The 27525-nt window shown below is 47.4% G+C and overlaps 1 protein-coding gene across 7 annotated transcripts in view; it reads left to right on the top strand.

Annotated features, from left to right (window-relative positions):
- Positions 1-515: 515 nt before the first annotated feature.
- The window catches only part of CLIP2 (CAP-Gly domain containing linker protein 2), an 80963-nt gene continuing 53953 nt past the window's right edge, over positions 516-27525 (top strand). For 2 of the 7 annotated variants that reach the window (XM_048068098.2, XM_048068095.2), the window contains exons 1-2: positions 951-1106; positions 17531-17751. In XM_048068098.2, coding sequence (XP_047924055.1) covers positions 17640-17751 — 112 coding nt within the window. In that variant the 5' untranslated portion in view covers positions 951-1106; positions 17531-17639. Of the gene's footprint in view, positions 651-950; positions 1195-1441; positions 1547-14503; positions 14648-16010; positions 16187-17530; positions 17752-27525 lie in introns of those variants that run through there. The other 5 variants (XM_048068096.2, XM_066979403.1, XM_066979404.1 and 2 more) reach the window with 5 other exon arrangements.

The following is a 27525-nucleotide window of genomic DNA, read 5'->3' as shown; positions in this document are numbered from 1 at the left end:
TCCTTCACTTGCACTTCTATCATGTTTTCCTGGGCTCTTGCTGGGGATATAGGGCAGAGTCAGGGCACCAAATTACAAGACCATTTCCAGGCGGGACCCTACTCCTCTGCCACATGGTTTGTGGCCTTCCACCGCAGTGTCTGATGTGCAAAGTCTGGTGCTGCCCTTCGGGCGCTCCAAGGTGGCTGCAGAGCTTGTGATGTGCATTGCGTGGAGCCGTGGCCCTTGCACAAAGCACTTTCCTTCCCGTCCGAGTTAAAGATTCAAGGTCAGGCACAGGCACTAGATACGACCCAGCGCAGGGTGTTTCCACCTGATGTCAGCCCCGTTATGGCTCTGGGAGCGAGCAGGAGGCGGTGAAGGACGAGCGATGATGCTATTAGCTCAGCCCCCCCTTCCTGCCATTGAATGAATGAGTTTCCCCAGGCTGCAGGTGCTTTCACTTTGCAGCGTGAAAATCAGGGCTCTCTCATTTTTATTTTTTTTTCCCCCCCAGGAAGCACCTCCAGCCCTTCCTGCTCTCCCCGCATCCAGCCCATTTGCTAGGATGTACATTGGGGTGCGCTCAGCGCCCCTCCCTCCCGGAGCCCAGCCCCGCGGCCACGAGGGAAGGAGGGAGGGAGAGAGACAGCCTCCCTGCTGAGCCGGAGGTAGGCTCGGCCGCTATTATTCTTATCCTTCCCCTCCCATTTCTTTAGGAAAGGGCTGCAGGCAGCAAACCTTTTATTTTCCTTTTTTTTTTTTAAAAAAAAATATTTTTTTCCTTTTTTTTTTCAAATTTATTATTATTATTTTTATTTATTTTTTAATCATTATTATCGCTTATTTTTTCGGCTCGGAAGGGAGGTTTTCCCAGGCGGAGGGAGCCGAGCCCTCCGCCCGCTCCCCGCAGGGCGGCCTCCAGGAGGAGCCTCCCTCCCGCCCTCCCGCTCCGCTTCCGCCGCCTCCGCGGCCCGACAACCACAAAGATTTCGGCGGGGAGGGGAGGGGGGGGGGGGGGCGCGGCTCGGGGCCTTGCCGGGCCCTTCCGCGCGGGGATCGCTTCGGCTCCGCTCGGCTCGGTTCGGCCCCGCTCGGGAGGGGCTCGGCGGCTCCCGGCGGGGAGGGTAAGGGGGGCGCCGGGCGGGGGCTCGGCGGGGAAGGGGCGGCCGCGGCTCCCGCAACAAAGGCGGGGATGGACGGAGGGAGCCGAGGGTGGGTCGCGGCAGCTCGTCCTCGGGGTGGGGAGGGGAAGGCGCTGCCCTGCCTACGGGGTGGGTTTTGGGGGGGGGGGCTCCCCCCTCCTGGCTCTGCAGCCACCCTGAGGGGGGCACCCATCGTGGGGTGCGCGGTCACCTCACGGATGGGGGGCACCCAGGGGGGCTTCGGCGCTGGGTGGCAGCGCTGTAGGTGGGTGGGGGTGGTCCCGGGGGGGTGGGGGTGGTCCCGGGGGGGTGGGGGTGGTCTGTGGGGTGGGGGTCTGTGGGGTTTGGGTCACGGTGGACGTCTCGCTCCGTCTCTGCTGGGAGCAGCCGGACCCGCAGGGCCTGATGCCGGGGAGATGCAGGTAAAGGGGGGGGGGGTCGTCAGCAGTCAGCGCCGAGCGAGTTGGGGTTCGGCAAACGGGGAATTTTCTTTTGTCTCGGGGAAGCCTGGCTGCTTGCTGGGCTCCGTCCTCTCGCCGGCTTTTTGTTCTGAGCGATCCAGGTATCGACACGGTCTGCGCGCTAAAGGAACGGACGTGGTGGGTTTTTTTTTGTTTCTGTTGGTGGCGGAGATGTGCCCTTTAGCGGGGAAGGCCCAACCTGGGGGGCTGCCGGCATGCTTGTGGCTGAATGGCAGGATGGACCGGGCGGGTCCTGAGCCCCTCGCGTCTCCTGGTCCGGAGCAGCGAGCAGCCTGCCTGGGGAAGCATGCAGGGATGGAGCGGAGGCCGGTGGTGGTACCTCGGAGCAGCCAGGCAGCTGCAGCTGTGCTGGGAAGCGCTGCAGACAAAGCGCCGCGTCGGTGCTGCTCTGTTCGGTGTCAGTCCCGCAGGCCTGCCAGCCCCCGGGCTCAGAAACCCACCCTGCTGGGGCGGATGCTGAGTTTCGTCAGCCCAGCCGTGCGCTGGCTAGGAGGGTTTCCGTGGGGTGACTTGCGTTTCGAGAAGGATTGGTCAGTGCGTGGACAGAAATATGTTTGGGGTGCCTGTCTGGGTTTGTTGGCCTTAGTTCTTCTGCCTCCTAGACAGCGTTCCTGTGCCTTGTGGTGCTCCGAGAGAAAGCGCTTTAATCAGCAGCCCCGTCGGTCCCCCGGTCACTGCTGGGGTTGCGGTGCATGGCGCAGCTGCCTGCCTTGTTCCTGAACTTGGGTCGCTCCAAGAAATTACCTGCCTGCTGTTAGAGCCCGCCAGGAGTGGGAGGAGAGGGTCTGCCCCGAGCAGCTGTGCTCTCACGAAGAGGTGTCACTGCGTGCCAGAAATCACCGAGAGCACAGGAATTCAAAGTCATGGCTCTGAGACAAGCCACGAGTTAAAAGGTTAGCACCAGCCACTACAGGCGTGTCAGGGAGAAGTGGTGCTGGAACCAGTTTATCGTCCCAGGCGCGCTCGTGTGGGGGCCTGCCTTCAATTACGGGGAAAAACTGTGTGTTTAAGGGATGCTCTTGGGGTACGTATGGACTGGATTATCTGCGGAGGCCAAGGGTTGGTATGTGGTTCTCTCTGACTTCCCGCTGCCTCTGGCCTTGGAGGCTGCCCTAATTTATGCCAGCAAGTAGCGGTTCCCGGTGCATTTCCTCTTTCTCTCTGCTCGTGCTCTTTCACTGGCAGAAGAAACGATGAAGGACCCAGAGGGGGATTTTCCAGTGCTGAGGGATGTGGCTGCGTAAGGGTATGCACCCCAGTTCTTCTTCCCTTGTGTTACTGGCTGGATAAAATGGGTAAGGGCATGGATTCCACCTCCTGCTTGAGGTTGCTGGTTTTAATTATGAAAACGCCTCCTCCGTACTTGAAACTCAGGCGGAAATGAATAAATCTTTTTTTTTTTTTTTTTTGTCCTCACCAGGATTATGACAAAGACAATATATAATGCAGACTCCATCCCCCGGCTGCATGCTGTCGGTGTCGCTTTGCGGAGCGTGCACAATGCATGGCAAGCTTTATGTACCGACTTCTAAAGCTCTGGGAAAGCCCAGGTACAGGTAGCTGGACCCAAGCACGACTTGTTGCTAACCTCTGTTAGACACTGGTATGGACTTACCCAGACAGCAGTTATAGTGATATCTATTTTTTTCATAAATATCTTTTATAAGTATTTTGTGACCTGTTTTCCCCTCCATCTCCCAAGGGCTCTGAGCACAAGAACAATCAAGGAAGTTGCTGAGAAGGGCCAAGAAAATGTTTTCTAGTGCTCTGTTGCTGAGTTAGATGGCCAGCAATGTCTCTCTTGTTCTGTTATCACTGCTCTCATGATATTTACAGCAGAGTTTCAGGTCTTAGTTGGTTGAGAGAGCACCTTGGTTGATGTTACTGGGAATGTGGGACCCCAGCAAGACTGGGGCTTTGTAGTACTGGTCAGTTTCCTAAACCAACCAAATGAGGTCAGTCACTGAATGAAGGAGACAGGCTGTCAGAGGTCACTCGAGAAGCCCAGGTAGGAGAAAGGAATTGGATGTGGTGTTCCCGAGTCCTCCTCTAGTGCTGCCTTCTCCACATGCTGTCTTTTCTGTCCCACGTCAAAGCTCTCATCCTTGTGGCTGATGCTGACAAACACAGAAGCCAGTCAGTGCGTTGCTGCACAAAGGCTTTCTCTGCCATACCACCGTGCTCTCAAAGCGTTTGCTTGTGCTCAGCTGAGAGTACCCCGCATGCCATGTTTGTGTGTTGTACTTTGTTAACTGTGATGATAAATGGGGCAAATCAAATTTGCTTCCTTCGTATTTGGCTTTAATTTCTTGCTCTTATTACTGTGCAGTGGCTCTTGCTGTAGCTACCAGTGGGAAAAATGACTTCATTGCATGTGACTCTGAGTCTGGCACCTCAAAGTAATACTTACTGCTATTCCTGAAGAAAACAAAGAAACCTCATTTAAAAAGGAAAAAAGGCAGTATTTCTGCATCAGGCTTTTTGGAGCCCATTCCCATGCTGTGGCACTCTTTTTGTCTAAATGAGTGTCTAGAAAATAAGCTGTGGCTGTTTCAGAAAGAGTGTAAGCAAAGAAAGATGTGTGAAGAAATAAAACGAAGCATTGTCATGTTTTGTTACCCCAGCTTCATTTTTTTATTTTACTTCAGACTGATGCAATGAAATAAGATGTTGACTTGGATCAGAGCTGAAATTATTTGCTACTTTCCTTTCAGTGACTTATTTTTATTATGCCAAGTCTTACCTGCCTAGGTGGTTGTAGGGAGATGTGGTACAGACTGGGGAAATGCCTTGCTGGGGGTTCTGAGCCAGCAGTACGTCCCCTTCTCCCTATCCCTATCTGTGCTGAAGCACAAAAGGGGTTTGAAGTTTGCTTGTTTTGCTTTGAGAGTTAATGTTCTGAACTCTAATGTTGGCTCTCTTGATGACTCCATTTGTGCCTGGGAAAGTCAACTGATTATTTTTAAAATGTATTTATACTCTGTGTCTATAAACTAACACTTCAGAAAGATTTCCCAAGGCTTTTGATGTGCTGGATGTTAAGAGATAATGGTGTCCAATAGAGTTGTGTTCATCTCTGCTGCCGCAGTTTTTTGAGTGATCTTGGGGAAAATCTTTTCTGTCTCTGTATCAGTTTTTCCCAGGTGCAAAATAGGTGTTGTAGTTCTCACCTCCTTTGAAGTCTGTGAATGAAAAGCTCGGCAGGCGTTGGATATTTGGACTTTGGAACTTAGGTGCTTTTCCGCTGTGCTTCCCCACTCAGTTTCTTTAAAGATAAGGCAAATAAAATTGTATTGCTAGCGCCAGAGCTCTTGGTCAAAAGGAATGCTGTTTTCTTTTAGTGAATAACTTGTGTACTGCAGGGATATTGGCTATACTGGAAGGAATTCACAAAAATTTGGGGTGGCATCGAGGTAATCTGATCCATCTGTCTGTTCCAGGTCTTCATTGCTGGTGTTCAGGATGGAGGTTTGAAGATGTGTGTGTGTGTGTGTATATTTATATATATTCCTTTATTGTGGGCATTGAGGGAGGTTTTACAGCCTCTGTGGACAGTCTGGCTCAGAACTGACGTTGTAGTTAGAGCTGTGCAGTGTGCCTCTTCCCCTTTTAGGTTGTTGTCATTGTCTCTGTGCATCTGCCCTGTTTGTACTAAGGACCGGCACAAAGGCGTTTAATCAACGCAACCAGCATAACCTTTTTTCCAACGTGTCTGGGAGAAGGCTTCCAAACCAATGCACGTGCTTCTGGCATAATCACTACCAAAGGCTTTCTCTGGCTGATCTGTTCTTTTTCTCTCTTTGACATGCTCATCTCCCCTTTATTTGTTGCATCATGCTCCGAAAACTTCTGTGTCCGCCAATTAGTGCTGGAAACTTTTCAGCAATCCCAGGCAGCTGCCTGTTGAAACAAACTGCACTTTCCCATCCCTTGCAAACCCTCCCCTTCGCGACCTGCAGGCACATCCCCTGGATGCAGAAGCTGTCCTGGCTGCTGAGACAAAGCTCCCTAGGAAAGGAGGCCTCTCTTGGAAGATATGGAGAGGCAGCTGCATCATGAGGTGTATGTCACGGGCTATTTGTATTTGTATTTTGTATTTGCCTATGTGCGATACTACCTCATTGGCTCTTGTCAGCCCCCTGCATGAAGGCTATCCCGGTGATTAAAGCCTGCTCCTTAGCTATATTTAGCTTATAGTTATTTGTTTTATAACACAGAGGTCCTCGCTACGCAAACTGGAGTAGGTCAATCTGCAGCCTTGAGGAAGTACTTTTATTTCTCTGGGTGCATGCTTCCCGGCTGGAAAATTTGGGATGTTCTAGCTGATGATCAATCCACCAACATTCCCAGTGGAGGTTTGATGATTGGCAATATGGCACAAGAAGTATTTCCCAGCCTGGAATGATGGGATGTTTCTGCCTTTTTGTGCTTCATCATGTCTTCTGCTCGAGTGAGCCTGCTTAGCCCCATGCTATCGGTACTTCCCGGAGTCCAGGTGCCTAATATGAGATGGAGTTGTACTGCTTTGTAGGGCTGCACCGCCTACGTATTCCCCTTGAAGCATTACGGGAAACACCTTGACCAAGACCGTGGAGGAAGAGATATCTCTGAATCCACAAGATTAAACCACCACAATGTGGCAGTTTATTTGCTCTGTGGAGGAATATAACGTTTGGTGTTATGAGCATCTAAATCTGGAATAAGAAACTAGGTCTGTACTTGAAAGAAGATATGGCAAGCATAGTCTGTTTCTTGTGTTTGCAACCTGGAGCATGTATAATAGACTGAGGGAGCAAAGGCCGCCGGATTGCTGGAATTAGAGCTCTTGTGTGACTGCTCGTGGCCTCTTGCAAGAGGCTGCTCAAATGTCTGCTGAAAGGGCAGGCTTGTGTGGAGTGTGCTGCTGAGATGGGAAGGTGATGGTTTCCCTTATCCAGTTCATCTTTTACGTGTCTATTTACGTAGGCTTTTACTGGGATATATGAAGGAGCTTTTTGAACTTGCTAAATCTGTTGCATAGGAAAGAAATCTATATTTAAATGTGTATGTGTTCCAGTAAATGATACTGGCAATGGCAATGCCTCCTGTGAGCTTAATCTTGATGCATCTGAAGCATTTGCAAGCATGTTTCTTCCTTCTCCCCCCCCTTATCTCTGAATCCCCCAACACATTGGCTCGGCAGTAGGAAGATGTGGGAGCACTTCCAGCGCACTAATGTGGCAATGTCAGTCAGATGGGTGCTTTTGGGTGGTCATATGGTTCGGGTTTGGGAAATGCTATGATAGTTTCTGCCCTAGGGTGCCAGAAACTTATATATTGCCTTTGCTAGAAGAGGTGACAGCTCAGGTTTTGATCTTCCTCTTTGTTTGAAACCGGACCGGTCTGCGTTAGAGACATCGGGACAGGGTCTGCATTACAGCGTACTCAGGCTGTTGCCTGCAACTGCTCTGTGCTTGCTTGGCTGGATAAGATGATATCTTGGCCTCCTTGGAAAATCATGCTTGTGGTCTTGCTTGCGTTAGAGGAGAGATTAACGACACTTGCGGTATGTAAACAACCCGTAGGTTGTAGGATGTGTGTAGGTTGTATGTAGGATGGTGTCGTTTTGTTTCACCCTAGAAACAGTCTCTAACCTGCTCTGGTACAGGTAGCCATCCTATGGCACTGCTGTGGCTCGTGTGTGTGGCTCAGTGCCCAAAGGTATTGAGCTGTAGGATCTCCTTCTCTGCACGTGGTACAATACAAAGCGACTGCCTATGCGAGGCAAATCGCAAGGTGCAGGTGAAAGGAACCACAAGGCAGAAGGTGATAGTGTAACATGACTGATAAGGATGCTACCTGATCCAACTTGCTAAAGTGATTATGATTTTAGGTCATTAATAGGGATATAATTTGAATAAGAGGTGTGTTTCCGCTTGCGTTAAGAAGTTTGTGAGCTTTCTAAACTGCTAGCTCTTCTCAGTGCCTTTGTACTGGGGTTCTGGGTGGTAAAGAAGGAAACTCAGACTAATGCATACTGGCCAAATGTGAACTTTATAGGTTACTGGCCTCCCTGTCTCCACCACTGGTTATGGGGGGAGTTGTGTAGTTGTGTTGGTGTCAGCTGTGGTGCAGGGAAGCTGCAGTGTTTGTAGAGGCTCAGGTGAAAGCAACAATTAGTGCTTGGGGCCAGGGGTCAGCTCCTTCAGGGGAGGCTGAGTGTGGGCTGGTGAGGAGGAGGAGGGTGCTGCAGGGAACTACGCAGCGATGGAGAGCGGGAATGCTCGATGGCAAGCAGGCTGCTCGAGTACAGGTGGAAGGGATGGGGCTTACACAGAGCCTTGGTGCTCCAGAGAGAAAGAAGAGTTTGGCTTCTCCATAGCATCTTTGGTGGCTTCAGATCCCTCGATACGTATCAGTGGTGTAGCTCTTCTGGTTATGAGGTTGGTACTGTTGTTGTCACCCCTTGTATTTTAAGGAGCCTGCTAACCCCTCTGGCAGAAGAAAAGGGGAGTCCTGGCTGTCAGTGCTACATTTCGTCCATCAGACAGTGCTTTGTATTTCATTTCTATCACGCCTCCTGCTGTGTCAGCTTACTGTCAAGGGTCGCAGTGTGAGGATGGGTTAGTTACCCCTCCTGCTTTTGGGAGCAGTTGCTTTGTTTGAAGGAAGGAGATTGTTAGCTTTCAGTATCTGGCATAGAGACTGTCCGAGGCCTGGTGAGACATCGTCTGGGACGCAGGCTGTGTTTTGGGGGCCCGTGTTTATAACAGACTGACTTCAAGTGGCGCAGGTTTAGAGAAGGTCTGCGGAGACGAATGAGGAAATGGTGAGTGTCATCTCAGGACCTCCTGAAATGCAACCTTTTGGTTGCGTTGGGACAGTCAGTGTTGCACAAAGGGCAGAGCAGGTACATGGGCAGAAAGTAGGCTCGAATAAGTCTGGCCTACCAAAATCCAGCCAGCAAAGACTAAAACTAACACCACAGAACTGCTGCAATGAAAACCTTGTCAGGTAGCTTTACAACTAAAGGAAAGGGCTTGCAGCAGTTGCAAGGTAGGCTCTTCCCAGCCTTCATCCCTGCCTGAAGTTTCACCGCCCTGTGCATCGACAGGGCCAGTTTTTGCTTTCTGGGGCTCTTCTGGGAGGGCTTCCATAATAAATGTTGCACCTACAGTAGCAGTGCCCTGGGGCAGGGCTTTGCTCTTGTTCTTGCTACAACAACCAGGTCTCCTCTGCATACCCAAGTGCGTTAAATGTGTCACTGCATTAACGCCGTGTCTCTTCCTACAGCACTTGAGGTGTGTTTGTGTGGGAATATGAACATCTCGGGCAGCATCAGTGGAGCACAGCGGGGTATTTGGTGGTAAGCATGGTGTGTCCCAAGGGAAATGCTGTCTGTCACACCAGAAATGTTGTGCTCTGCTCCTGTTTTCTCTGTTTTCTTTAAACTTGCCGATAATTTGGTCAAAACTGGTACAGCTATGCTGCCATCAGACAGGCTGTCATAACACCACGATGAAAAGGAAAACAAAATTTCTAGTTTCAAAGAACTTCAGTGTGCACAGAAAAAGAAGGAACTAGCAAGACTAGCTGCTTTCTATTTTCACCTCTTTGTTGTGCCAGCCTTCCAGTTGCACTGTACAAACCAGGGCTGGCCTGCAAAAAAAAAAAAAAAGCCTTGCTTGCAGGTGCAGGTCATAAAAAAAGGGGGAGAAATCTGGGAGGGAGAGACCTGGTCCTGGTTTTGTTTCATAATCAAAGTCCTGGGCAGAGGTTAGATTACTGAAGTGCACAAATCAAACTCTGTGTGTAAAGTTGAGTTCCTGTGAATAACAGATGAAGTGCCAGGGTGAACTTTAATGCTGCATTAAATCAAGGACTCAACAGCCAGGAAATTCCAAAAGTTCAGCTCCTTCTGCAGCGTCGCGAAGGGTGCGTGGCAGGGCTGAGTTACGGTAGGGCTCATATTTAATTGCCGAAATGGTTTCTCCAGTAGTAAAATACCAAGCCATTATAATGGAATATGTTTATCATGTGTCATTGCCTTTCTTGCGCTGTCTGCTCTTCTGGTTTTGTCTTTTTTTTTTCTCCCAGACACTGCTTATGTCAGATAACAAACACTGCCTGTGCATAGAGAACTTGGATTTTGATGATGCCCCTTGAATTGCATAGGAACCTTTCCATCGAGTAGAGTAGCCACTGGATCAAATCTGAACGGCTCTGTTACCAAGTCCGTCCTTGGAGGGTAACGGTTCTGAAATCTCCGTGTCTCTTCTGTTCCCTTCCCATGAGAGCTGTGCAATTTTGGTGTCATGCCCCTGCTTATTTTTGCAGGGACACTGTCCCCTGCCTCCAGGGCTTCATGCCAGGGAGCAGAAACCCATTTAGTTCCAGGCCCTTCCCTGAGATTTTTCCCATGAATTAGGGATAGTTTTGCTCTGCAATTAGTACAGAATTGTTGCTATCTACAGTATCACTCTTCAGTAGGCGTTTTGCCAGCGTGGGGAGTGTGAGCTCATCAGCAAGCCCGTAATTACTCCCCACTTTGTTTAGGATGCCTTCCTTCAAGGTCCTTTGTTTTCTCCCACTTTACCTCAGGTTTTACATTGTGGTTTTTAGTTACAGAATGCAGTGGGGTGCTTCTGTACGTTCTTCCTTTAACAGCCTTTGTTTTATACCTAAATCATAGGATGAGTCTATCCTAATGGTTAGAACTGGTTTTAAGGCTTTAAATAAAAGGCCTCTAGGCTTTCCCTTTGCGTTCTGTGCTAATTATTATAAAATTTGAGTGAGGAAGAAAACTCAACACAGGCTTTTTTAGAGGTTAATCTTCGGGAGATGTAAGGGAAACTGCGTAGTGACAGCAGAGCTTTCTGGATGAGGAACCTATGTGAGTTCTTAAACTGTAAGTAGAAAAACTGGTGGCTGGCAGAGGGTACCGGGATCCCTTGGTTTTTCCTGGTGTGTAACTGATGGCAGGACACTAATTTTGTTCCTGAAGTACTCTGCCTGTTTCCTCTAAGGGAGAAGGAAATGTTTTCTTGGGAGAGGAGTCTGACCTTAATTAAGAATGAGGGTCTTTTATTTCCTCAGTGCCTCAGTTAAATGAAAGGATTTAATCCTAATCTGACATGTGCTTCAGAAATAGTTTGCTGATTGCTTGTCAGAAGAGTAACTAATCAGGGAAGTGAGAAGGGATGGGATGATTACCTTGGATCAGATGGAACATCTTAAGGAATTAAAAGATAAAAATTGCCCTTTCTTCTCAGCATAAGCTTTTTCCCTACTAGCAAAGCTGCACTTTGGCTTTATCAGATCATCAACTTTATGTCGACTGGATTCATTTCCTGTCCTTTTTGCAGAAGAGCGAATGGTTTAAGTCTGGCCTTTGGATTTTGCTTTCAAGGCAAAATTCTCTTCTTAAATCCCCAGGCTGTCTCTGCAGCCTGGCCAGTGCTGTCAGGGTCATGAGCCTAGGGCACCAAATCCTAACCCGTACTTGCCTATGGCATACAGTCCGGGCAGTAACGTGTCCTCGAGTAATGGCTCTAGGAGCTTGAGCTTTGTTATGTGAGAATCTCACTTTTCTCAGGGGAATGGCGTGCAGAAAAGCATGAAAACATGAAATGGATGCAACCAAAATGCTCAGAAACAAGAAACGAAATAACTTTATATAACTTAATATAAGATACCAGTGCCTTTAGGCCAGCAGAGGTTTCTTTTATAAGGTCAGCTTGCATTCATTTATTAGACACTGAAAGCTTTTTGCCTTTATCTTGTGTGCTTATTGTTGGAGTGCATGAAGAGCTCCTCCAGTTATCAGCAGACCCAATCTGTCTCCAGCAGTTGGTTTTCAGGGGTGTGTTGGGCTCCAAATACTGTTTTCAGCATTCACAGTGGCTGTTGCTGAAGGTTTCTACAACCAGTAACGCTGTGATCAAACCCAGAAGCTGTTGAATGCTTTGTACTCCTTCTGAAATATTAAGCCAGAACATGGGTGAAAAATTAGGTCCCTGCGTTTGTTTAACTCTCCTGAATATACATGCAAAGGGTGCATCCAAACCAAAGTGCTGTTGGACTCAGCTACGCATTGTGCGGCAGCATGTGGGATTGTTTTTCCTTCCTGTAGAAGACGGGGATTTACCTTGTAGTCATAAAATACAGTTTCCATTTCTCCATATGGAGTCGCTGTTATTACATTGTCAGAGCAGCTGCAGGCAGAATTCCTGGACTTTCCAATCTTTGTCTTTGTTATTAATGTAAGAGTCTCTGCAAATTCAGCCATACCACCACCTCATTTTATAATAGCCCTGAAAATGGCTGAAACTCTTCTTGTGTTCTCTCCGCTTGCAGACATGCTCCCATAGGGCTGCAAGTGAAAACCCTGGTGTTCCTCATCCTCAGTGTGCATATGAGGAAAGCTGGCTTAGTGTTTTAATTGAGGGCACAAACAATTGCATCACAAAATATCTTAGATGGGAGTAGGTAAAAACAGGAAGAGGTTATTGTGCAAGCCTTTTTCTGTCCAAATAGCTGTCTTTTAAGACACTGATTCAGGATTGAGCATGAGTCAAGACTGTTTTTAAGCAAAAGTGTTTTACTGCTGCTCTGCATTGTTTTTGCCTGTCGTTAACCCTCCATGCAATGTGACAACCTTGCTTTCCTTCACTCTGGTAACGAGGTACTTTATCTTTTTTATGGGTCCTGGTCCTGACAAGGTGTCTGCGTGACTGACTGCAAACTTAAATTCACATGCAATAAATGAAATCTTACAAATTTAGAAAATTAGAAACCTAAATTTTGGCACTTAGGCTTTTGGCCACAAATTTAATTAAAAAACAACTTCATATTTCTCTACAGAATGTTGTAAACACTCATCTGTTTGAGCAGCGCTCACCTACAGTCAGTCTGAGCTCCACCTGGGCCTGCATTCAGAACGGAGTCCCTGTGCCTTGCCTAGGGTTTCACGGTGGGTAAACACTTCTTGCATCTGGATCCATCCAGAAGGAAGCACCAGGCACAGGATGGGATTCAGGCCAACTCAGTCTGGTGTCTGGAAACTTGTTCCTGCGTTTTGCAGTTGTTTCATTCAATATGGCGAGGTGAACAGATCCTTGGGCTGTCGTTTACCCATGAGGGTTTCCTTTTAGGGAGTGCATTGAATTTGGGGGCATGCTTTGTTGGTTTTCCCATCTTGAATTGGATGGTATTGCATGTGGCAAGGAGATATCCATGTGCCTTGTTGAGGGTAGAAGGGATAGATGAAGGAGAAAAATTATGGACAAACTGTGCTGCCAAAACTGACAAAGGCTTCCAACCCCGTTTTGTTATTCCTCTATACCATTTGAGTAGTTGATGTCTAAGAACCTCCACTTGTTTGTCTGTTTTTGTGTGCTGTCCTAATGCTGGCCTGTTTTGTGGAGACTTTATGTATCCAGATGTATTACTTCTCATGAAAAGTATTTTCTTGAGGCCTTTCTGTACTTAGCTGAGAGCTGTTCTCCATTTTGAATCTGAGCCTAGGTGACTCAGATTTGGCTGTCCCCTTTTCTGGTGGAAGGATGGGGAACAGAATGTTTTGGTCATTTGAAGCAGGCTTTCATATTGTGCATTCCTGGGATGTTTTTCTTGGTTGTGGGAACACACAGAGCCATTCATCCTGGTATGAAAAGATTGCAGGAAGAATCTAGCACAGATCTAGAAGATCTTTGTAGTCCGCCTCATCTTCGAAGAGGACGAAGCAAGACAGAGTGAGCTGAGCTGATGGCCCTGGAGTATCCGCAGGAACAGTTGGCTTTTTTTAACCTTGTGTCAGGAGAAAGTCCCGTTTCCGTGAAGTTATATTGGAATGATAAACCTACAGCCTATGTAGGTAATGTAAGGAATAGGGAAGAAAAGATGGCTCGTTGCTTATGTCACATGCAGCAGTGCGTTTTGCGTGTGCTCAGCATCTGCTCTGGAGGCAGATTTTTCAGGATACTGTTAACAGAGTGGGATGCTGTGGATATAATCCAGGAGCTCTGAGCAAGTTGTTGTCTCTAATGGAGCAGGACAGTGGCCTGTGGAGGTACTGGCCTACATCCCAGGCCTAGGATATTTCTGCAGCCTGAAAGCTGCACCGCGTGCTTGGGAGCTAACGTGGGACTTGGCTGGCTGGGGGCAGTGCTGCCCTGGGTGGTGAAGATGAGCTAACGGCATAATTTGGAAGAGCCCCATGCTCGGATTTCATAGCTTCCTGAAAATCTGCTCATATATTTGTATGTAGAAGTGTGTGTGTGGGGGGGGGAACTAGGGCCGGAGAGGGAGTATCCATCCATAGCAGTGTGTGTAGACTAGAAAATGTCCATCCTCATTTCCCTGTGTGATAATGTGAGTGTGCAGGTGTACATCATACCCTATATACCCTGTTTCCTGGCTACAGCTACTGGAGATTGGAAGGAAACCTTTTAGACGTGTGAGTTAACCCACATTTAACCCACATCAGACTCCTACGAACTGACACTGTCTGAACTGACACACAGTGAGCATAACCAGGCCCAGGGCACTTGGGTGCAACGCAGGCTGGCGCTTCAGATGCTCCTTGAATTTGGTGTGTGGCACGGGGCCCCTAGTGAGTACGAACGTGCACTATCGTGGCGATTGTATGGTGGAATAAAAGCAGCTCTCTGCTCGGAGGGTAGTGTAATTCGCAGCCTGTGGAGTTCATTTGTTTTTCAGCATCAGTCTGTTGAAAGCAAATGTGTTTGCTTAAACGTTTCTGGCGGAATTTTTCATGCCGTGGGAATGCACTTCCTCTTATTTCTCTCCCCCTTGCGTAAAAATAAAATCCAGTCATCCTGAGAAGGAGCAGAACAATATCCGGTGACTTGTGTGGCCAGCTGGGATAATCAGGGATGTCAGGGATAATGACAGATGGAGGGAGAATGGACTGAATCAAGTTCCCGTCTCTTCATAGAAGAGGAGTGGAACAGAGGAACAGCTAAATTCGCTGTCTCCCTAAAGTTTGTGTGCTGCAAAACTAATGTATCAAGGCTCCTCCTCTAAAAGGCTGCAAAAACTGTAAGTTTTTTTTATTCCTGTCTCACTTTCCTGATTAAATTTCTTCCCTGCTGCTGTTTTATCCTTCCCCCACGTTCTCTTATCCTCCCCCCATCCATATTCCTGGCTGTGGATTCAACTAGCCACTAGTTTTATGCGGGAGATGCAACATCCCTAGCTTTCTTACTCCAAGCACGGCATCAAACCCCGTAACTGGAAGGTTATAAGGCAATGAGATGTGTAAACCAGGGGTGAGGCCACATTGTGAAGAGAGCAATGCGTTCAGTCAGAGGTGGTGGAAGTGGGCGAGATCTCTTGGTAGAGCCCATCACCCTTCCTCATGACCAGAGTTCCTCACCTCCAGGTTCTGTTACTTATTTATCTCCCTATTTCATACTAAATAGAGCTGGGGACTGCAGCCTCACGTGCAGCTCTGTGGCAGTGCCTGGGCCTGGCTGGCTCAGTCGCAGGCAGGCTGCTTTCTGCCTTCCTTAACACGAGCTGCTTGCTCTTGGCCATTGGTTCTGACCTGTTTGGATCCTCTCGCCATCCAAGCAGCCGTGATTGCTGTGTAGGCTGAATATTCCCAAGTTGTTGCGGTCCTGAAGCCGCCCCAGGTTTTGAACACCCATGGAGCGTGGGGAAGAGATGGGGCCTGATCCCTTGGGTTTCCACACAGGCTCCCTCCCCAGTCTGTCTACTCCTGATTCCCCCCTTCTTTGTCTCTTTAAGCTGCTGCTAGATGACTGTTATTGCCAAAACACTTTGGTGTCTCAGTTTTGTGAGCACTCAGGAATAGTTTTGGAATTCTCCTTGTGGTTTCTCCTCCCCTGTGTGTCTGCCTGCAGCTTACCCTGGAGCCCTGCCAGCACCCCCTCACTCAGACCTGACCTGCCCTGAAATCCTTACTCATGCCTTAATCACTTCCCGGCCCTGCTATTGCAGTCCCCCCCTCGCAGCATCTGCAAGTCTTTGCTCCGTCAGTTCTCTCAGAAGCTGCATGCATGGGTCTGCCTCCTTCCTTGGCCTAGGAAGCAGGCCTGGGTGTCCCCTGCCTTCAGGCTGCTCCCTGTGCTCTCTCCTAGCAATTCCCTTTGCTTCTGATGTTGCCCCAGCTCACTTTTCTGTGCCACCTTCTTCTGTCTGCATCCCAGCCTTCTTAGTCAGAGAACCTTAGCTTCCTTTTTGCTGATAGTTTCAATTTTGTGATTGTTTTTCTTTATCCTTTTTAGGAATGTGGTTTTTTTTTCATTTTTCAGCAGCCTAGTCACTTCCTTTATTTTCTTTTTTTTTCATCACCCAACTTTTTGTTTGAGGAGCTGTGTGCTTGTTAATGCTACCATGCATTTGGAGGTCTTATTCCATTTGCTTACCGGGAAGGGAATGGCATAGGGAAGTGCTTGTTTTCTAAATCCTTACTTTCTGTAACAAGGTTTTAGGTTTATCCTTAATGAAAGGAGCTGAAAGCCCAGTCATGAACACTGGCCTCTTCCCTCTTCCTCCTATCAGTTTGGGAAGGCTGCCCTGAAGTTTTGTGAAAATGGGGGCCATGCAGCAAAGGTCTGGTGTCAAGGAGTTGTAAGGTGCCTTTGAGGCTCCGATGCTGCTTTTACAGAGCAGCAGAACTAGAACTAGAACTAGAACTGGACGCACTGGGCGTCCAGTGCACCCTCAGTAAGTTTGCAGATGACACCAAGCTAAGTGCGTGTGTCGATCTGCTCGAGGGCAGGAAGGCTCTGCAGGAGGATCTGGATAGGCTGGAGCGATGGGCTGAGGTCAACTGCATGAAGTTCAACAAGGCCAAGTGCCGGGTCCTGCACCTGGGCTGCAACAACCCCAAGCAGAGCTACAGGCTGGGAGATGAGTGGCTGGAAAGCTGCCTGGCCGAGAAGGACCTGGGAGTATTGGTGGATAGTCGGCTGAATATGAGCCAGCAGTGTGCTCAGGTGGCCAAGAAGGCCAACGGCATCCTGGCCTGTATAAGAAGCAGTGTGGCCAGCAGGTCGAGGGAAGTGATTGTGCCCCTGTACTCGGCTCTGGTGAGGCCGCACCTCGAGTACTGTGTTCAGTTTTGGGCCCCTCGCTACAGGAAGGACATGGACGTGCTCGAGAGAGTCCAGAGAAGGGCGACCAAGCTGGTGAGGGGTCTGGAGAACAAGTCTTACGAGGAGCGGCTGAGGGAGCTGGGCTTGTTCAGCCTGGAGAAGAGGAGGCTCAGGGGCGACCTCATCGCTCTCTACAGTTACCTGAAAGGAGGCTGTAGAGAGGTGGGGGTTGGTCTGTTCTCCCACGTGCCTAGTGACAGGACGAGGGGGAATGGGCTAAAGTTGCGACAGGGGAGTTTTAGGTTGGATGTTAGGAAGTACTTCTTTACCGAAAGGGTTATTAAGCATTGGAACGGGCTGCCCAGGGAGGTGGTGGAGTCACCATCCCTGGAGGTCTTTAAAAGACGTTTAGATGTAGAGCTTAGGGATATGGTTTAGTGGAGTACTTAGTGTTAGGTCGGAGGTTGGACTCGATGATCTTGAGGTCTCTTCCAACCTAGAGAAATCTGTGAATCTGTGAACTAGGTCTTAGCTAATGGATGAGACTCTAGAATCTTAAACAAGTCAACAATTTTAGTCACTTGAATCCTAAGCAGAATTCAAATACTTGTGTAGTGGTTCTGTGAGGTTTCCGCTTCGATCTGTGTCTTCAGGGTTAAAGTGGGACTGCGAGGTTAAGGAAAAGAATGCAGTGTTAAAGTGGGAGACAAAGGGAATTATCACCCTTTGGATTAAAAAAAAAAAATCAGCTCACTTGCCTGATTCTCACAGGGATGTGACCAGAGCTGCACAGTTTTCTGGAAGCCTGTTTGATACCTTCCCACACATCCTCTGATTTCTTTATTCTCTTTTCCCCCAGGTCTGTGACGATGGAAGAGAAAGTCCATCATCGAGAAGCCTGAACGGTGATACCAGGACAGCATTTGAAACCCTGGAGATACTAGTCTGACATACAGGAGGCAGCAAATATGTTGAAGCCAAGTGGACTTAAAATCCCCGGCAGGGCAGGGAAGCACTCCAGCCCGGTGGGACGAGCATCGGGGACGACTGCAGCTGCTGTCACCACTGGTTCAAAAGAAGGTAAGGACTCGATCCAGCCGGGCATGAGCTGACCCAGGTGATTACAGCTTTAAAGGCAAAGGCCCAGTGGTGCCAGTGTTCAATAGGATGTGGAACTCCTCATTTTGTAAGATCTTGAGCATGGATCAAATCAAGTGCATGGGGTTAATTAAATGGCCTCTCTCTCCCACCTAATGGTGCAAAATGGGCAAGTTGTGGAGTGGGTGAGATGGATGGATCCTCTGGTGTTTAGAGCTGACAGAGGTACTGCCTCCTGTCTTGCTTGTTTGTAGATGTGATTGCTCTAGTCATTGGACCTGTCCAGAAGCATGGCATTCCTAAGATGCATAGCCCCTGGCCCAAGTTTGGGCAGATTTAGCTGACAGCATTTTTTAGCTGCTCACAAGATGTTGTGCTGTGGTGTGCTCTCTGTACAGCTGCAGAACATTCAGAGAGGGCACTGTGTATGCATGCCTTTACATACATTAACGAGGAGCTGGTAATAATTAGACAAACAGGAACCTCACCCTGACCTTCTTAGACACTGTCCTATAACCATTTCTTCTGGCCTGTGACAATGCATGAATGAGAACCAGGCAGTTAAGGTAATTTGTCCTGTGCTGATTATCTCAAATTAGTGCCTTTGTTTCAACAGAATCATTTGAAGCACCGGTGTGTGGATAATGATTTACCTAGACATGTGTACACGTGCTTCACTATCCACTTACCTATATCCAGTGTATACATAAGCTATACAGACTGCCGTTATGCAGCGTAACTGACTTCAGAAGAGTTTGTACACTTTGTTTAGCACTTTTGTTGGCTTCTTTGACTGCTGGGTTGTTTTCTTTATTAGGTACATTTTAGAAAACATGCAAGGTGCAAGTTTTGTGTGTAAGGTTTTTCATTTCAATTGGGATTGTCTTTCCTTTTACTTCTGGGGGTAAAACATCAGGAAGAGGCACTTGTACATTTGGTATATTACACTGGAAACTTTCCTTTTGAGAAAGTTGCTGGCGTCCATGTGAGATCTATCATGCTCTTGTCCCACAGTAATTCAGACCACTGCCCAAATCCATGGTAACTTTGTTGTTTGCTTCAATCCCAAAAATACATGGCCCTTGGCAGAAGCAGAAAAGCTTTTGTTATATGGGATAATACTAGACTATTTGCTTTAGTATGCTATGACAAATTAGTCTGTGATAATGATATTGCAAAAGTGAGGGTCACCACACAGTGCTGTCTCTTTTGAATAATGTAGAAGTATAAGTTATTCAAACAAACAAATAAAAAACCCACCTCTGTTAATTTTCTTTTGTGCTGGGACACGTGCTTGTCCCACGAACACCCTCCATTGAGAGCTCTGGTTAAGGCACAACCTCTGCAGAGGACTTCCATGCAAAGACCCTGTTCACCGCTGAGCAACCTTGGCTGTGCTTTGTTATTACCTGTCAGGGGCTCTCCTTTGCTTGTGAATTTCTTCAGCTGAGCTTCCTCTTTCGGTGACAGATAAGGGCATGCATCATCTCCTATTCTGTTTAAAATAAACAAAAAAACACGTAGTTTTTTAAACTTGTTTTAGCATGTACTGCAAAGTCTTGTGAGGGGCCAGTCACCACATGAGATCATGGGCTGAATTCCAGATGCTCTTGTGTAATACAGTGTTGTAAGGAGTGGAGCATCACCATTTTTTCTCAGCTGGGGACTTGGTCCTAGTGGTTTTTTACATTAGAGTTATTTCTTAATTTAGCATCCAAATCGAAGATAATAAAAGCTCCTTACCTATGTTTGCTAGGGGGAAGCTCAAACTGACAATGGAAATTTTTAGGATAATGTTTATTTGTTTATTCTGAAGCTTTTCCCCAGATCCATTCCTGTGTTTTTTTCCCTTTTTTCCCCTCTTAGAACCTAGCTGTGATTGAGAAATAAACTGTGACTATTTAGCTACCACTAGTGAATCTCTCAAGGCACTTCATGCTGAATTTATAATCGCACGTGTACTGCGGAGTTAACTTCAGTTGATTTTTTTTATCACAAGAAAAGCTGAGGGAACAGATCCCAGGCCTGCTTTTCCATTCTGAGGCTTTGCACAGAGGCATCCCAGTGAACACAGCGCATGTGTTGCAACAAGAGTTGTCACAGAGAGCAGCACTGGGGTCTGATGAGCCGTTAAGCTGAATGCAGCACTTGTTTGCTGCAGCTTCTTTGTGCCTTGTTCAGCTACACCCATCCATCAGCATGACAGACATTCAGCAAAGCCAGCCAAGCGCAGGCAAAATCCAGACCTAAACTGTTTGACCTTAGCACGAGGTGTTCTTCTAAATATATATATATATATATTTATATATATATTATTTATTTCCTGGAAAAATTGGGTGTATGGAGAAAAGTTTCAGGAGGGAGGGTGTGGTGGTGGTCTGCAGCTCTTGAGGCACCCGCACTGCTAGTGCTGTCGGAGTGGTCGTTGGTCCTGTGCCCCTTGGGATGGTGCATGGGGGCTCTGCAGGAGCTGCTGAGCTGCCAGAAGTCACCGCACGGAGCCATTCCCACCTGGAAGGTGAGAACAGAGCACGGTGGGGCTGTTCATCTAGCGTGTGCTGTGGCAGGGCTTGTAGTGTCACCCTCGTGTCACCCCTAGCATCACCTTCCAGTTTTTATATCCTTCCCAAGAGCTCCTGCTGTGTGTATGCCTGGCCTGTAACCACCCTTCCTCCTGCAAACCTCTCCAAAGGCCTGGCCAGCCCCTTGCTTCTTCCTGCTCCTCTCCTTTCCAACAAAAATCTAAAGTGATGAGAGAAGGGTACACCCCAAAACCTCATTGATTTGCCTGTTTACTTCTCTTTGAGGGTGGCAGCATCTGTGCTGGCTGTGGGGCCCAGGCACAGTACAGATAGTAACGGGATTCAGCTTTTGGTGGGGGGAACCCTAAGAGAAAAATACTTTTTTTTCTGTCAAAGTGATCTCGTTCTCTTTTAGAGCCACGTGTCCTCATCACTAAAACCCTAACCATAGCAGGCACTGACATAAACTTCAAGGATAGCTGCAGCCAAAGAGTCTGGTGGTAGATGGCCCGGAATATTGGTTTTCATTACCCTTCCTGGGATTAATCAGGTCTGGGCCACAATGAGATGATGGAGCTCTGCCCCATCCTCACTCTGTTTTGCTGGCCTGCAAATATTCAAAACATATTTGAGTGCAAATTCCAGGAACATGAGTTTCGTTGGTGTGTGATGCCCTATTCTGGGAAATGAAACTCTCATGTAACAGAAAAGAAGCTCAAACTGTTCAAGACTTAGCTGTGATAAGACAGTTTCATTTTTTTCATTGCAGGTTTGTGATATATACTTGCCTGATTTCTTTGTCTTTTTCAGCCACAGCTGCCAACTTTAGCAGATATTTCTGTGAAAAGTGAAAGTGCCGTTAGCTTTAGGTTGCTTTGCATTACAGGTGGCAGCCTTTTGGCCTCTCAGTGCTTTGCTGCAGTTAATTCATGGCAGTACTGGTAAGCCAACATCCTCAGGAGGAGGTAACTACAGCAGCCTGAGGGCTGCTACATCTGGAGGTCTGCAGTCAGCACCGAGTGCTTTCCTTGATGTCACAGCACTGGGGCCTTTTTAACATGCGGAGGGACAACGGCAGAGAAGGGGAGGCTGAAAATAATTTTCTTTTGTGTTTAATGAGAATACTGGCAAGAGCTTTATCTGCTTTACTTCCTTGTCCTGTCACTGCCCATGAATGTGTCCTTGTGATATGCTGTACGGCTGCTGGATAGAAGGATCCCCTAAAGGTACAAACTGTACATCAGGTCTTAAAAAGCTGCATGAAGGAAGGTGTAGTGAAGTGTTTGAGAAGCCCTGCAGAAACCACAGGCTCTGCTCTGTGCTGCCCTTGAACACTTGCATGAGGTCTGTGAACTATTTCACCACGTAGAGAGCACATCCTGGGGGCTGTCAGGGTTTGCCTCCAGAGGCACGCAAACTCCAGAGGGTACTGGATTTTTCTGAACGCCTGTGTTGGCTCTCCGTTTACCTGCTTTTTGCCAGAAATGCATGCCAAAAGGGACTTTTCCGCATTCTTAGGTGTTTGGTAAAGCAGCTTGATGGAAGGTGACCAGTGTGTTTCGGATTACAAAATGCAGAGCTGCAAGGTTGCTCCACTTGATTTGATACCTTGTGGAAAGAGAAGTCTCAAACTTGAAATACAATTGCAAAAGGAAAATATAGGTCTATTAAAGTGTAGAATTGAAATGCGACAGTGTACAGTCAGTTGGCTCCCAGCATCTCTTGCCTGTGGGAACATGGGGCTGCCTCAGAAAGACCACGTGCCTGGGTTGTCTTCCAGATCAAAAGAAGGCGTTCACTCTTCAATTGTACCTGAGAGTTGTCAGAAAGCTGTTAGATGCCAGTGAGTATTGGAAAGCTTCACCTTTTCTTACTCCTACCTTTCCATAAGCTGGTAAGGCTTGGCTGCAGAAGTGCTATGTGCTTTCTTTTATTCTTACTGGGGAATACACGAAGGTGCTTTGATTTCTTGCTTTGATTTCTTCTTTCTCTTTCCCCTAGTACTCTGTTCATATTCTTTTGTAGAAAGTCAAGAGCCTCTCATCCATCTTTTGTCTCTCTTCCTTTTCCAGGCAGTGGAGATGTACCTTGTTAAACCCTTCCATGGCAACTCACATCTGATGTAAAAAAAAAATAATAAATAAATAAAAAAAAAATTATATATAGTTATAGCATGTGAGGGAAAAATTGGCTCAGTGTATTTGAGTTTTGTTCTGGAAACTATTATTCAGAATCCCCAGTTTCTTATCAGCTCACAGTTTGTTTCTTAGAACTTTCTCAGTGTGGAAATTGTCTCCTACCTGACCTGGCACTTTTAAACTCCCACGAGGTAGGAGGGCTTTTTGTGGTGCTATTTTGTGTTGGGTATGCTGGCTGGTTGTAGGTGTGAGCATTTCTTATTTATTTTTTTTGGTGCAAGGTAGAGCTGAATGGGCATTTCCACTGAAAGTCAGCGGGAGAGAAGCACCTGGCATGGATTGCTGGAAAACATTGGGTTCAAGGAGTGGTGGCCATGCTGACTATCCCTCTTCCTTTCTCTTCTGTAAAGCTGGAACAATGGAAAAAATAAATTTTGCTTCTTTGTGGAGACTATTTTCCTTAAAACCAGACTGAAAATTCATCTCTAGCTGTCTCAGGAGAAGATTTCCCGCAAATGCATTGGCTTATTTCCCATGCTTCAGCTAAAGTAAGTTACTACCCTGAGCCCTGTGTGCACGAGAAGTTTCTGTGCAAATCTTCACACCTTTGGGGGTCACTGTAAAGGGCTCAATATAGCGTTTGGATTTCTCGTTTCTTTAAAAAGCTCATATATCTTCCCCCCCCTCCTGGAAAAGTCTGCTTTTGCCTGGAGTTGTGAGGTGGAGAGAGAGTAGGAGCTGTGACGAATGGGTCCCCACAGCCCTCCCAGCTGGCGGAGCAGGTGAAGCTGCTGGGAAGGGAAGCGTTCACATTTCAGCATGTTCTTCTCTGCTCGGAGCAACATTGGAGTGACTTAGAGAAGAAAGTCTTTCCTCTTTATGCTGCATTATCCCATCAGCTGGTTCTGGCATTCATTTTACAATGCTTTTTAAGGTTCTTAAATCTCTTCCTTGGTTACAGAATGTTGGCAAAAAGGTAGGGGGTGGGGGGGAAAAAAAAAGTATATGCAGCCAGAGCTGGGCAGCGCTGGGACTTCTCTGCTAGAGGCAGAAAAACCCAAACCTGTTCCATTTTCTGCAAGATTTAAATGCATCCAGTCTGAACCCAGCTTAGATCCTGAATTCTACAGATTAATCCCGTCTTTGTGAATGGGCAGATGCAAATATCTGTGACCCAAATATCATATTTGGGCGTGTCTGTGGGTATCAAAACTTTTTCGGTACTATTGCTTACAAGCTGTGCTGTGATGGGTAAACTCTACAGAATTATCATTATTTCTGATGAGAAACAAATGCTCAGAACTGTTAGTATTTGTTGGCTTAACATTTTACTTTGTAAACACTGTATGATGCTTTTGTCCACTAAAAATCAAAGCAGACTGCAGCACCATTAAAGGCTAATTAAACTAAATAAGTTGCAATGAGGGCTTTGTAAGCCTGAGCTGTGCTGGTTATCAGAGCAGTCAGTTGCTCCTGGCTTCAGGTTCCAAATGGGCCGGAGCTGATTACGTCCTGCGATAGTTGCTGCTGTGCTGAGAAGACGAGCTTTGCTTCATTCGGGCAGTAGCTGGGATGGGTTTGCTGATGAAGTGGCTGGATGCAGTTGTAGAGCTTGCTCTAGGTGGGATGTGTGATCAGAGGTTTGGGATATTTAGAGCTGACACCTCAACCTGAATGTGATCCGTCACCCCCCACACTGCAGAAGGAGAAGAGGCCAACGGAAAGGGATGGACAGCCAGGACTGCGTGGGCTCCATCCCACCTCTTCACAAATACGGGGGTTCCTATGAAAACCAGATGGCTTTTTTTTTTTAATCAGGGTTGGATCATGCTTTGAGGCTTCTGGGAGAGGGGTGAAAAGTTCTTGTCTTCTGATTTGTTTTCTAGAGGTGCAGCTGTCTTATGAGGGCTGATCCTGGTTTCAGAGACTCAGCAATTCTATATGGAAAAGTTTATTTGCATAAATCTAGACCCCATCATCTTTAACAAGCTATGCCCGTGTGTGAATTCTGCCAAAGGAGTGTAAATCTCATCACCACCTTAGCTCCTTTGTAGGATTCATGCCTTGCTGCTACCTTCCCCAGCGGGAAGTCTTAGTTCAATGTTTTTATTCATCTGCAGCAGGATTAATAGCAACGTCCTGGTAAATTGACTTGGAAATCAGTTGTTTGCCCCCTAAAGTTTCTCAGGCTTTTGTTGGTGTAAATTGTCTGGAGGCTTAGCAATAAGAAGTCATTTCTATCGCCTCAAGGTTTATTTTGCAATAAAACAGAAAGAGAAGGTGTCCTTGAATGAGGAATTCACACCTAGGTAATAAGAGGAAGCTTGGACAGGTTATTCTTAGGTAATTGCTGATGGTTTGGCACAGCTTTAGTGTAGGCTTTTTTATTAAGCTGCAAGACAGGCTGCTGAGGCTGCCTGCCTTTGTACCGATCCATTAATTCTCACTCTCAAATAAATATGAAAGACACTAAACTACTGTTTTGTCTGAAACAAAAGAAATGGGACTGTGGTGTCCGGAGCGGCAGATTGACTGGCACAGACATAAGGAGCTAATTCTTGTCTATTCAAAGGCTTTGTGGTTCTTTATTAATATTAACTTGGGGTGTTGTACACTGGCAAATTGAGAGAAAAGACCCCACACCACAGGGCTGGAGGCTGCTATTATTTCTAGCAAACGTTTGTTTTTGCCACTTTGCTGCAGGCCTCATGGCGTGATCAGCAATGTCAGCTCTCATCTGAGCCCTCAATTAAATCCAGGCTGCAAGCACGAATGGCAATTCCTCGAGTTAGGTCAGCAATCACTGCTGAAAATGCATCGGCGGTGCCTGTAAGGTTTGATTAGGCCTTGCTTTAGTGGGCCCCCTTAGTGGGCCTGCAGTGTAGTGCCCACAGCAGCTTTAGTGCCAAGGGGATCTGGGAGGGCAACGTGTCAAGGAGTGTGCCTTAATATCAGATGCCTCTGACTGCTGCAGCATCAGCAGGTTATTTAGCAGGTAGCGGTAACAGCTACAGCACCCACGGACACCCAGGCAGTCTGCTCGAGGAGTCATCAGGTACCTGAGGAGTGTGTTTTCAGGGGTTGCGCAGAAGAGAAACCGCTAATGAGTGTTAATGGCTTGTTAATTTAGGACGGAGAAATGGGTTGCTGCACAGGGTGTTCGGAAGGTTGATAGGGAATTGGTTATGGAATGCTTCTGTAACGTTGCCTTCTTATAAGTGGTGTATTTAATGGCTTAATGCAGGTGTCTGCAGTGCAGGAAGGGGCCAGAGCCTCACAGTATGTTATTTCACAGTCAGTGCAGCTTCTGTCCCACCTCTCCAATAAGGTTTCTCCCTGTGAAGCATGTAACGCTGTGCTCCCCCACCAGCAGCCCTGAACTCCTGTGCAGCAGCAGGAAACCTCGGAGCCTCCTGACCAGCACAGAGCTGCGCGGGCTGTTGGAGCATGCTGGTGGCCGCCTGCTTTGGGGAGAGCACAGCGGGGCTGGGGCTGGGGCTCAGCTCTGCTGGGGTGGGAGACGTGTGGTGCCTGATGGTCAGCGTAGCTGGGGTGTAACCACTGCAACAACCACCGGAGAAGCTTTGCGAAGCGATCCCTGCATCTGAGCACACTCAATTTCTACCTCCCTTCACTTACCACTAACATGGGGTGTTTGCAGTGGCCCACTTGTCAGTCACACAACTCTGTTTAAATCCTCTTCCTCACGGACACTGATGCTTTCGTGAGACTTTGCATATTTACTTCTAATGCCCATTGCATATCCAGAAGCCAAATGTTTTCTGGCATGGTCGTTGATCGACTATTTGTGTAGGACTTACATTCAGTTCACACATACCTTTCATAAGCCACTCTGCCATCCTGCAAGTGGGAGTAGGTTTTGTTCTGGGTTTTCTAGCTGTGTTTTTTTTCTTTTTGTTTTATCCTGGTGGTGGTGTTCCACCTTCTCCATTCTGTTTCCCCTCTTTTGGAGGGAAGGGACCTTTGGCAGCCTTCCTCTCCCAAGGAGAAGTGATTTGATGCATTCCAAGCAATACAGAAGGGCACTGAATCAATCTTGATTTAATCAGCTTTACAGGTGACATCTAGAGACGACTGGGAGTCCGATTTTAATTGTCTTAATCATTAGATGCTCTTAGCAGGATTTGATATAGTTAATCCTTAATATTCAGTGCGCTCATTGCGGAATGAGATGCGAGCACACGCTGAAGGCATATGGAGGTCAGACGCCCTCCTGCTCTCTGTCTGTAGCTCCTCACAGAACAGCAGGGAAAGAAAATCTGCTTCCCACAGATGTTCAGCTTATGGTGGTTCGAATCTAATGAACCAAATCCTGTTCAGCTGGGCTGGCGCGAGTCTGCAGTAACATCAGTGTGCTTACAGTTACACCCGTCGAGGTGAGGGTGCAGCTTTGGGGCAGAATCTGTTCCTGCGTGTCTTGAACAGTCGAACTAATCCTGCAAGAGCAGATTAATGGTTAGAGGCCTGAGCCAATGTTCGTTGGAATCAAAGGGAAGATTCCCTTTGGTATAGATGGATTTGGGGATGAGAACCTATAGGATTAGTGGCATCAGACCGTTGCTACATAGTGTGGGCTGTTGGTCTGAGATACCTATCGCACCGGTCCTGCATATGAGTATCCCCCTTGCAAGCAGTTAAGTTGGTGAATTGGTTTCAATAAAAACCTTAAAATGTTTAGAACACGGGGACTTAGCTGCCTTTGTTTTGGGTCTGCTGGATATTGACTTCTTTTTTATAAAGGTGCTAGAAAGTAATTTGCCCTTAAAAGAAAAAAACAAACTTGCATGCAGTAGTAAGGCCTGTAAGAAAACTCCATGTATCGTGATACTTACTATGAAATAATAAAATCCGTCAACTTTGGCTGCCTGTGACGCAAGGTTCATAATACAGTCGGTCTCTCCACTGCAAGGTGTGACCGTTGTGGCACTGCTGTTTTCCAGCACAGTAGCTACGTGTGCTTTTATGAGCCTCTGGGTTGTAGATGGCCCAGAGGATGCAGCAGAACGCTTCAGTTTGCAGAATTCTTTGTGAGAATGGAAATACTTTCTGCACGGGGATTTCAAATAGTTGCAAAG

Source organism: Anser cygnoides, chromosome 18, assembly GCF_040182565.1.
Source record: "Anser cygnoides isolate HZ-2024a breed goose chromosome 18, Taihu_goose_T2T_genome, whole genome shotgun sequence".
Lineage (NCBI taxonomy): Eukaryota > Metazoa > Chordata > Aves > Anseriformes > Anatidae > Anser > Anser cygnoides.
This window is presented reverse-complemented; position numbering and strand designations above follow the sequence as displayed.